We start from the raw sequence: 12,786 nt of genomic DNA, 5'->3' as shown, positions 1-12,786 counted from the left end.
ACAAACATTTGCTCTATGACTTCTTTCTCGCATGGAAGTAGACAATAAATGGCCATGAAACATTCTGTGGACAAACGAAGTCCATTTCCATCTCGAATGACATGCCAATGTACAGAATTGGTAAATAAGGTCAAGCTCCCATTCTGCAAATGTAGCTGTGTGGTGTGGGTCGATGGTATTATTTATCATAGGGCCATATTTTCTCGAAGAGATGGTCCGGCACGTCGTGTTACCTTTACCATCATTGGTAACCTTATGAGAGTCTTTGGCATACCAATGTCAATCCAATCCTTCAACAGTGTGGATGTGAGCGTAAAATCATTTTTATGCAAGTTGGTACTCCTTCGCTCATGGCACAACCAGTGAAGCAGCTGCTCCAGAGGCATTTTGGAAATGCTGGAGTTATCAGCTGTCATTTCCCTACAGCCTGCTGTCCAGATCACCTGATCTTAATCTGTGTGGCTTTTGGCTTTGGGGTTATCTGAAAGATGCTGTGTTAATGCTCCGACTACAAATATTGCTGAATTACACTGTGCAACACATTTTGAACGTGACCATTGAGGCACTTCGATCTGTTGTGGAACATGCCATTTCTCAATTTGAACTTGTGGCAGAAAACAGTGGGCAGCATACTGAATCCGTTTTGTACCAGTCTCACAACATTTAAAAAACAATTTCATTGCTGCTCCTGTTATGGTTTTTTGCCTCAGGACAAATAAAAACCTATTCTTCCCATCATGCACACTGCACAGTACTGTCGGTTTAATGTACAACTGGCACTATAGCCACCATATTGTGATTCCTCTGTTATTTGTAGCTGAATCCATTTATGTTATGAAACTTAAAGGCACTATTTGATGGGAAAACGTTCTTGAAGTTTCTTTTGTTTCCATAATATTACCTCCTTTTTCAACACTATTCTCTCCAAATTTGATGTCACTCTGTGCAGTGGTTCTTTTTTAAAAGCATTCTGAAACTGGAACTTTAATTATAATCAACCTGTGATAATTGGAAGAGACTTAAATCACTCCACAAATTATCAGAGAAAATTACAATTTGACAAGTAGTGGATGAGACAAACTTTCTTGCTAAACATTTACAAAAACTTTTGCTGAAAATTAACTACGACATGTCGATGGCACCCTACTCCTAATGGAAATACACCATGCTTGTGGGAAAGAAATAGATCAAATCTCTTATACTATTTCCACACAGGGATTGTGATCAGTAACTGTGATGCATTTTATGGCAACAATAACGAAAACAATACAGAGGGCTACAAAAGTACACAGAGAAGTTTCAATGTTCAATAAAGTGGGTAAGAAGGAGGTAACCTCACTTCTCCAACATGATTTAGACACATTTGATACAGACAGTGAACATGTATAGTAACTGTGGGTCAAGCTCAAGCAAATAGTCAAACAAAGAATAAATGCACAGACAGAAAGATGTTATCTGACATATGTTTGTCTGCCAAGAGGCAATGCATGAAACTTCCAGTAACTACTATGGCATATCATTATCGCCTAATTTGTTAGATAAATAATTACTACTATTACTACTACTACTACTACTACTAATAATAATAATAATAATAATAATAATAATAATAATAACAATAAAGCCCATGGAGGCCCAGGAAAAGAATAGGCCTCCGGTATGTTCTACCAGTCGTAAAAGGCGACGAAAAGAACAAACCACTAATAGGGCTAACCCCCCTTTTAGTGTGATTAGTTGGTTCAGGACAGAACTAAAGAAGCCTTGGACAAGCGCCATCATGGTCGGGGATGACGTTTGAACCCCATGCCCGCCCACAATGGTAACAACACTGCTAGCCAACTGGAAAATGATTCAAATCCAAATAGAGGTGTTTTGCAGGATATGCTTCCTGCAACCACCCTAGAAGGAAAACAAAGACAGAGGATGAGATGGTCAGATGAAGTTAATCGACACCTCGTGTTCTGTTATTACCAAGCAACAAACCTAGGAACCAACACAACTGGATACAGATCACAAGTATACACAACATTTATTATCAGATACCCAGAATTAAAATTTTTAACAGAACAACGACTAGCTGATCAGATCCGTGTAATAATAAAAAATAACAGGATACCCCAGTCAGAATTAGAAAACATCAAACAACAAGTACAACAAATACTGGAACAAAATAATGTGCAATCAGAAGAAGAAGAAAATACAGTAATGGACTCAAACATCCCAGAGCAAACAAACAAAGAACAACACGCATCAATTAAACAATCAGAGGAAAACAAAATCTTAAGACAGCCACCAGAACAAGCACAAATAGAACTCGAAGTAACACACATGTTAAGATACAGAAGAAAAATTTCAGCTGACGTATATAGAATACAAAGACACAAATACAGACATTAGACCATACTTGCATAGACCGCCCAATAACCCACAAGTCGAAACAACAATGAAAACTATCAACACAATCATACACAACAAAATAAATGAAAACACAACTATGGAAGAGTTACAACAACTGGTTTATATAGGAGCACTCACTACACTAAATATACACACTAGGCAGAGATCAGAACCAACCAACACACAGAAGAAACCCACAAAACCAGCATGGCAACACAGGCTACAGATCAGAATAGAAAAACTGAGAAAAGACATGGGACAGCTAACACAATTTATAAGAAATGAAATGTCAGAAAAAAAACGAAAAAGGTTAGGTAAAATCTCACAACAAGAAGCGATAGAGTAATTAGACGAAAAGAATCAGAAATTACAAGCATTGGCCAAACGACTTAGAAGATACAAAAAAAGTGAAAATAGAAGGAAACAAAACTAAACATTCAACACAAACCAAAAGAAATTTTACCGGACAATAGATAACACACACATTAAAATAGACAATCCACCAAACATAACAGACATGGAACACTTCTGGAGCAACATATGGTCAAACCCGGTACAACTTACAGGCATGCACGGTGGAAACAAGCAGAAACAGACACATACAAGATGATACCACAAATGCCTCAAGTGATAATTTTGCAACACGAAGTCACCCAAGCAATTAATTCTACTCACAATTGGAAAGCCCCTGGAAAAGATAAAATAGCAAATTTCTGGCTAAAGAAGTTCACCTCAACACATTCATATCTAACTAAATTATTTAACAGTTACATTGCAAACCCATACACATTCCCTGATACACTTACACATGGAATAACTTATCTGAAACCTAAAGATCAAGCAGACACAGCAAACCCAGCTAAATATCGCCCCATAACATGCCTACCAACAATATACAAAATATTAACTTCAGTCATTACACAGAAATTAATCACACATACAACACAGAACAAAATTATAAATGAAGAACAAAAAGGCTGTTGCAAAGGAGCACAAGGATGTAAAGAGCAACTGATAATAGATGCAGAGGTGACATATCAAGCTAAAACTAAACAAAGGTCGCTACACTACGCATACATTGATTACCAAAAAGCTTTTGATAGTGTACCCCACTCATGGTTACTACAAATATTGGAAATATAGAAAGTACATCCTAAACTGATAGTTCCTAAACATAGTAATGAAAAATTGGAAAACCACACTTAATATCCAAACAAATTCAAATAATATCACATCACAGCCAATACAGATTAAGTGTGGAATATACCAAGGAGACTCATTAAGTCCTTTCTGGTTTTGCCTTGCTCTGAACCCACTATCCAACATGCTAAATAATACAAATTATGGATACAATATTACTGGAACATACCCACACAAAATCACACATTTGCTATACATGGATGATCTAAAACTACGGGCAGCAACAAATCAACAACTCAACTAATTACTAAAGATAACAGAAGTATTCAGCAATGATATAAATATGGCTTTTGGAACAGACAAATGTAAGAAAAATAGCATAGTCAAGGGAAAACACACTAAACAGGAAGATTACATATTGGATAACCACAGCGACTGCACAGAAGCGATGGAAAAAACAGATGCCTATAAATATCTAGGATACAGACAAAAAATAGGAATAGATAATACAAATATTAAAGAAGAACTAAAAGAAAAATATAGACAAAGACTAACAAAAATACTGAAAACAGAATTGACAGCAAGAAACAAGACAAAAGCTATAAATACTTATGTTATACAAATATTGACCTACTCATTTGGAGTAGTGAAATGGAGTAACACAGACCTAGAAGCACTCAATACACTTACACAATCACAATGCCACAAATATAGAATACATCACATACATTCAGCAACTGAAAGATTCACATTAAGCAGAAAGGAAGGAGGAAGGGGATTTATCGACATAAAAAACCTACATTATGGACAGGTAGACAATTTAAGCAATCACTCATATAAATACATCGGCTACACCACTGCAATTTCATAACCACTTCTACAACTCTTTAGGTAACGTAACATCAACAGATACGAAGAAAGTAAATTGGAAAAAGAAAACACTACATGGCAAACACCCGTATCATCTAACACAGTCACACATCGATCAAGATGCATCCAACACATGGCTAAGAAAAGGCAATATATACAGTGAGATGGAAGGATTCATGACTGCAATACAAGATCAAACAATAAACACCAGATATTACAGCAAGCACAATACCACAACAGATAAATGCAGACTTTGCAAACAACAAATAGAAACAGTAGATCACATCACAAGTGGATGTACAATACTAGCAAATACAGAATACCCCAGAAGACATGACAATGTAGCAAAAATAATACATCAACAGCTTGCCTTACAACATAAACTTATAAAACAACACGTTCCCACATACAAGTATGCACCACAAAATGTACTGGAGAATGATGAATACAAATTATACTGGAACAGAACCATTATAACAGATAAAACAACACCACATAACAAACCTGACATCATACTCACCAATAAAAAGAAAAAATTAACACAACTAATCGAAATATCCATACCCAATACAACAAATATACAAAAGAAAACAGGAGAAAAAATTGAAAAATACATCCAACTGGCTGAGGAAGTCAAGGACATGTGGCATCAGGATAAAGTTGACATTATACGGACATGTGGCATCAGGATAAAGTTGACATTATACCAATTACACTATCAACTACAGGAGTCATACCACACAATACCCACCAGTACATCAATGCAATACAGCTACATCCGAACTTATATATACAACTACAGAAATCCGTAATTATTGATACATGTTCAATTACCCTAAATGCAATATAACATATACCGTACAGTTAAAAGGAAGAGACACTTGATCAAGGTCCGCATCACTTCCCATTTTTGACCAGACATAACGTCTGAGAAAAAAAAGAAATAATAATAATACTCTACTCACCACGTAGCAGCAAGAAAAAACAAATATAAAGGTTAAAGAAGTGTGTAAGCTTTTGGAGCCAGTGGCACCTCCTTCTGGTAGGAGGGCTGAAGGGGAATGAAGAGGGATGAAAGGAAAGGACTGGTTAGGTTTAGGAAATGGGAAATGTTTGGAAAAGGTGCCCAGAACCCCAGGACAGGGGTGGCTTGCCAGACAGGATAAGGTAAGGCTGATTGTTGGGTACTGCACTGGATGAGATTTGAAAACCTCAGAACTTAAAGGTGGAAGATAGGGTAATAAGCAAGACCAAGATTACTGGCAAAACATCGTGCAAGAGTTAGTACAAGTGGAAAGCTAAGTGCATTATATGCGGTAGAGGTTACAGGAAAGCAAAATAGACAGGTCGGAAAACAACAGGTATAGGAAACTAAAAGGGAATGAAGAAAGGAATACTTGCTGATGCTGAGAATATTAAACAAAATAATCAATGTAAATGATGAGCAGGTGGATGGCGAGAACCGAGAACAAGTTGTAACGGCAGTTATCATCTGCGGCCTTCTGGGAAACTGGTGCCTGAGAGAAAAATCGATATGGCACATGTGGCGTAACAGGCACTGAGGTCATGACTGTCGTGTCGCGGAGCATTTCTATTCATGGAGATACCATACTCAATTTTCTACGGAACCACAAAATCACTTGAGAATGGCCTAGAAGGCTGAAACTAGTTCTGCACAAATAAAAAGTAATACAGCAAAAGTGGAAAATTCCACCTTTTTTGAATACTGCATGAATTATTCTGTAGTTATATTTGCTATTAGATGACAAAAACATACGAGGGCTATTCAGAAAGTAGGGAACTTTCCGTCTGACGCTGCTAGGCGCGCACTGACCGCGTATATTTTTGGTATGTGCGTGCTCGGCAGCTCAGTCGGCATTCATCCGTGATAGCAGGAATGTCTCTGCGCATCTGGTTCTTTTGATATTCGAATTTGAAATGTGCGCTGTAATTGAAAATCCCGCCAATTGTCAGGTGCGGTCTATGATATGATTTTTGTTGGCAAAAAACCTAAATATCTATAGAAATTTATCGTAAACTGTGTGAAGTGTATGGAAACAATGTTATGAGTGAATGTTCCATCTGGAATGGTGCATTCAGTTTAAAAATGGCTGAACCAATGTTCATGATGAAGAGAAGAGTGGACGCCCAAGCATTGTGACTGTCGATCTTGTCACTAAAGTTGATGAAACAATTAGTGAAAACCGTCGCTTCACAACAACGGACCTTGCTCTTTCTTTTCCATAAGTTTCACGGACTTTGTTGTTTGAAATTGTCACTCAAAAGGTAGCCTACCACAAATTTTGTGCACTATGGGTCCCAAAATGCTTACAGATCACCACAAAGAACAGCAAATGGGGGCAACATTGACATTTCTGGAGACCTGCCACAAACATGGCGATTCATTATGGGATCGAATCATAACCAGTGACAAGACTTGGGTGAAGCATGTCAATTGTGAGACAAAATTACTGTCCATGGAGTGGGGGCACCCAAGGTACTCCCAAAAACCAAGAAAATGTTTGCAAACCATGTCAACAAGGAAGTTGGTGGCAACAGTGTTTTGGGTAGGCAAGGTGAGTTTCTTATTGATTTCCTCGAACGTGCAGCAACCGTAAATTCTGCCCAGTACTGTCAAACTTTGCACAGCCTTAGAAGAGCAGTTCAATACAAAGCTGACGTCCAAAATTTTGTTTTTGCGTGACAACGCCTGACCTCATATGGCAAACTGCACAAAAGAACTTCATAATTCATTCAAATGGGAAATTTTTCCTCATCTGCCCTACAGCCACGATCTTGTACCAAGCGACTTCCACTTGTTTCCCAAGATGAAGAATTGGCTTACAACACGAGGCTTTGATGACAACGTGGAACTCCAGGCCGATGAGAGTCACTGGCTGAAGCCTCAGGCGGCAGAATTTTACGATGAAGGTCTTTCAAAGGTTGTTCACCGCTATGATAAGTGCCTCAATGTGTTACGTTCCCTACTTTCTGAATAGCCCTCATATATCACTGGTTCACACTTGATTCAAATGTTTCTTTGAACAGGAACTGTCCAACAAGACTCACCAATTGGTGCTTGTGTTGAGCACATCTCATGCTACCATATGGGGAGTGATATATGAACATCCCTGCCATCTGCATAAATTCCAGGCAAACTAGTAGAGAACTACACACAAGTACAACTTGTGGTACGGTATTTTATAGTATCGCATACTCCAGCTATAATTCCCAAATTTGGTCTATAAACTGCCAAAGTCCACTCTGCAATCAAGTTTGAGGCCAAGATTTTGAACTGCTTTGTAAAGTATACATTCTAATTGGGTTTCCTGACAATATGTTAAGTGCTGAAATGTTCTCTAACTTGGATGCTTCACAGCATCCTTACTATGAATTTCTGGACATAGGTTCCATTCTGTAAAACTGATTGAGTTTACTGTCCTAATGAACACACAAAGTATTCTGCAAGTGTAGTCCAGGTGTTCATCTTATACTGCTAATGAGTTCCATAACTAATTAAGACTGCAAACAAAATTCAAAGAAGCTTTGAAGATCCGAACTCATACTTACAAGGCCCCACACAACTATGCGTTTCTCTCTTCAAAAATTTCCAGTTTGCCATTCCACGAAGTCAGCATTGTTAGTGTTTTTACATCCACTCTGTATATAGGAATGACCACTGCCGTAATAGACAATTACATGAATGGATATAAATTGCCCATGTTGGTGTGACATCCAGTATGCAACTGCTAAGAATATCCACAACATGATCCAAGAAACCCGAGTTGCTGCTATAAAAGACAGACTAGAATCATCATACCAAGCCCAACTTGTCCCACTCTATGCAGAATAGAACTTATTTTCTCTCATCCAACCATCTCCTTTGACTTAACACCTCCCCACCATCCCTTTACTTTCTGGTGGCTAGTAGCATAATTATTCAGTCACTTATTTTGCTTTGTCTCTATTTTCTGTCCCTCCCCCCCCCCCCCCCCCCCTCTCTCTCTCTCTCTCTCTCTCTCTCTCTCTCTCTCTCTCTCTCTCTCTCCCCCCTTTCTTTCCATTCCTGAATTCCACTATTCTCTCCGCTTTGCATTTTCTCATCCTTTTTCAATCCACTTGTACTTCTCATTCTATCCCTTATATCATCTATGAACTGAAGGTGGTACATTACGTTGAAATATATTAGCTCTGATCCCTCACTCTCTTTCTCCTCAATAATGCTTTCCTTCTTCCTCATACTACCCACTTGACCCAAATTGATCCCTGTAGTCTTCCTTATAATGGGGCTTGTTGTATTTAGAGTTCTAATCTTCCGGTAATGTTCATGTACTACCACATACACATTATAACATAAAGCTAGCCTCAAGCTTATGCTTGTTAGTTTGATATTACAGTACAGATGTAATAACATTAATTTGGTAATTCACAGTTACAGTGGAGTTTCCACAGTGAAAAAACTTTTACTCTCCATAGAAATTAAAGATGAAGAGTTAAGAAACACGACTGAATATATGAATTACAGTATATACAGAATATCTAGGTTCTGTCATATGTTTGGAACATTAGTACTTCCCTGGATGATTTCCTCCTGATCACATGGTGTTTGCTCTAACATACATGGGCTGGATAGAAAGTAGTGGCAGCACTGTTTTAATTCACATCAGGCTTTATTGACAGACATTCACCATATTACATGTCCTCAATTTAATAGCCCCACATCTCAATTACCTTCCTCCACACAGCTGGAAGGCATCGTACACCATTCAGCACTTCCAGCTCTGTCTATGTCTTGCAAGGACCACCCTACGGCGAAGATATCTTCTCTTAAGTCATAGTATGAGTGACAAAGTGGTTCCTTCATTTTGGAAAACAGGTCACACAGGTCATAATCACATGAACTCATTGGGTGAATACGGTGGATATTACAGTGTCTCCCACCCTCACCTACACAGGAGCTCCCACACAGGGCGAAGATCTGCCATATGGTATCTAGCGTTGCCAAGAAGTAGCGTTGTCAAGAAGGAACTTGGGATGCAGCACCGGAAGGTGCCATTGCTTACTTTCTCAGTGCAGGACGAAGGTGGTGTCACAAGAAATTGCATTGGTAGGCTGCAATGAACACCTGTCCCAGCAGTACAACATGATGCAGGATTAACCCAAGAATATCATAAGCCACAATAACAATTACTTTTGTACCAGCTGTTTCACGGCTGCTTCTGTGGGTGAGGAGAAACAGGGCATTTCCATTCACTGGATTGTTGCTTTAATTGTTATTTATATGAGCGATCCCAGGTTTCATCCTTAGTGATGATCCTTCCAAGAAAGTCATCACTCTCTCTGTGGTAGCAGTTGAGCAATAGTGTATTTGATTGTTTTATGGAAATAGTCTTAAATGGTTAACCATGTAACTTTATACTTATAACATGCTTTTTTCCTTCTTGAATTTCAGTATTCTTTTACATAAAAGGAAATGAAATTCAAATAATTTGAATGCCTGCTAAAACATTCCATTTGAGTCATGTGATGCCTGTGATGACACTGGCCAAGCTCGCTGAACCTACTGTCAAAGTTAATTCACGGTGATGTCTTGTTTCAGAAAATTGATTACAAATGGTGTGTAGTACCACACTGTACAAATACATCCATAAAAACGCTTGAAAAATTGTTTTTGAGTGTTTCAGAGAATGAGAAGGTGCAAAAAATTGGTCGCGTTGTACAGGTAAAATGCCACCACGTCAATGGCCAAGTTCCCTTACTTAATTAACAATGTCTTGCCTTCTGAAGTTTACCATTAATTTATGTCTGAGATACGCTTTCCCACTGTTACAAAGAAGGACAGCATCAGACAACGAAATTAAACTCTTCCTAAAAATTATTGCTGCATCCACTTCATTGCACATCATTGGTAGCTCAGTTGGAAGAGCAGTGCTTTATATCTGGTGATATCTTCATTACTAGCAATGCATTCCAAAAACGGTAGTTGTTTGTAAGCAAAGTAGGTGCATTTATCTTCAGCTGCCCACTTCTCACACTACAATTGATGTGGAGCTGTATACAATACAACATACCACTGAAACAACTGCTACAATGCGTTCTGGCTAATGCTGTTTTCATATTTCGTGTAAAACTTTCAAAAATTTATGACCCTTGCACAATTTGAACCAGTGTTACCCTTATCCGTAATTACAAGTGCTACCCATTGCGCCACAGTGTGAGCGCTTTTGGTGCTGTATCTTGTGAGTATCTTGTAGTGGAAATCAAAATTAAGATTTAAGGATAACTTTATTATGCTTTGTGTCTTATTTCATGACTGATAGTCATCAATCTAGATATCACATATGGACCCATTTGCAAAAGTTCCACAATTACTTAGTTAGTTTTGAGCAAGACTAATGATGTAGCAGAGAGCAGGAAAAAGAATATATGTCCTTGCACATATCGCCACCCTAAATGAGTCGAGCATAAAACTTCCCATTTTCACAAGGTTTCCACTATCAGTGTTCACAAATTTCCTTGCTGTAAATGTGTTTTCCATCACTAAATAGCTAAACTATTTGAAGAAAAAGTATGGAAAAACCTAATAACTTTGGCTAACATTCCTGCAACATACGTGTAGCTTCGTCTTACTCCTAGTCTGTGACATCACCAGAGCTTCAGCCAATAACAGAGTGTTTTCGATCATGTGACTAAAACTTGATATTTAATGATTTTTAAGCTTTAATTACATAAAAATAAGAGAGATTTTGTGAGACTATTGACTGTAAATATGATTTGAATGTTATAGTCACTCCGAACAACAACAATCTGAGTTTAAGTGTGTAACGACGTCACTGTTGTACCTTGGTCATTGCATGTGGTACCAAATGCACTGCACTTTTGTGGAACCCATGAACATTGTGCAAAATATGGAGCACTTTGTGGCACATGACTATCTCTGTGGTTAACTCAGGTGCAGCAGGGATTCAATGAGCTCAACTGTCATGACGTTTGTGTGTGTGTGTGTGGGGGGGAGGGGGAGGGGGGGGGGGGGCGTACAGAACGAGGCCAATGTTAAATTACATTCCTGCCGTCCTGAAACACTCTCACCCATTCTGCCACCATACAATATGGCAATCCTGCATCACCAAAAGCCAAAAGCCTCATGCAGTCACTGAAACCATTGTTGTGCAAATTGACCATGTGCCACTTCAATCTTGATCTACGCACATTGCTCAGTTTTCCTAAAACTGTTTGGGCACTTGAACTGGCCTCTTGCAATTCCAGACAATAGACACTGAAAGTGCCTCCCACACAACCATCACCACTAACTCTACTACTTCAACTGACCTCGTACAATCAGATACAGACAGTATACATGTCATTTCATGCACGTCCTTCATTTTACAGCATTGGTGCTTCTACTTTTTATCCAATCCTCATATTTCTCTGTGATGTATGTACCATTAAAAAAGAGCAATGAAAATTTATTTATGTATAATCACAGTAACACATACAAAGTGTATATACAAATTTACGCACCTCTGGTACCGGATCCAATAATGATGTTTTCAGTCCTGGGATGATAGTTGGGAGATATGGTGTTAAATCTTTCTGATCTGTCAAGGAATACATATTTCCTATTATCTGAGCAGCCATTTTACGTGTCTCCGTAGATCTGTCCATAAATGCTCTTTGCACAACTGGCATAATGAGTGCCAACGACGGAGCATCAATAAAGTGAACAAACTGCGTGTCAAGAAGAGTCTGTAAGCATGTGGCGGTCTTATTTGATGGATCCTGTAGAGCCTCCAGTAAAACTGGGACAATTGCTTAAAAAGAAAGAAACCATCATGTAAATACAAAAGACTAAATATATAACTTAGCACAGGAAACGAAAAAAGCAACAAAAGATTAAGGTATGTTCATCTGGCAATTATGTGATGTATAAGTGGAAACTGACTTACAATCTTTGGAAGACAGTGTTGTCCTTAAAAAGTACAAGATTAAACAAAATAAAGCAATAATCTAACAACAAGACTTCAAGATATAGTATTATTGTTATACAGAGCAGTAAAAAAGTTCAAACACAACAAAACAGAGATGTTATAGACATGTTTCACTGACATTGCATAAAAGGATGTGATACCCATACATTTCAGAGCACCAGCAGCTATGATGAATTTGTGTTGTACATATTACCACTAATAACTCACATTAAATAACTGAATCTGAAGTCTCCGAATCCATTACTATAGTTAATAACAATTTAATTCACACGTTGAAAGGAAACAATACACATGAAATTTAATCAAAGCAAGTGTCAATTTAGGGGTGAAGTCCTATGTTTTGTATGGGCTGTGGAGGACATAAATGAGACAAGAGTTCATAACTGGAGGT

General features: G+C 38.2%; 1 protein-coding gene across 1 annotated transcript in view; it reads right to left on the bottom strand.

Annotated features, from left to right (window-relative positions):
- Window positions 1-12,786, bottom strand: part of LOC126412568 (eIF-2-alpha kinase activator GCN1) — a 255,275-nt gene that overhangs the window by 57,374 nt on the left and 185,115 nt on the right. Inside the window, exon 25 of the mRNA XM_050082216.1 lies at window positions 11,929-12,218. Within this exon, the coding sequence (XP_049938173.1) occupies window positions 11,929-12,218 (290 nt within the window). The remainder of the gene's footprint in view (window positions 1-11,928; window positions 12,219-12,786) is intronic.

Source organism: Schistocerca serialis, chromosome 1 (genome assembly GCF_023864345.2).
Source record: "Schistocerca serialis cubense isolate TAMUIC-IGC-003099 chromosome 1, iqSchSeri2.2, whole genome shotgun sequence".
Classification (NCBI taxonomy): Eukaryota; Metazoa; Arthropoda; class Insecta; order Orthoptera; family Acrididae; genus Schistocerca; species Schistocerca serialis.
The sequence above is the reverse complement of the archived record's forward strand: the minus strand, read 5'-3'. Positions and strand labels throughout refer to the sequence as shown.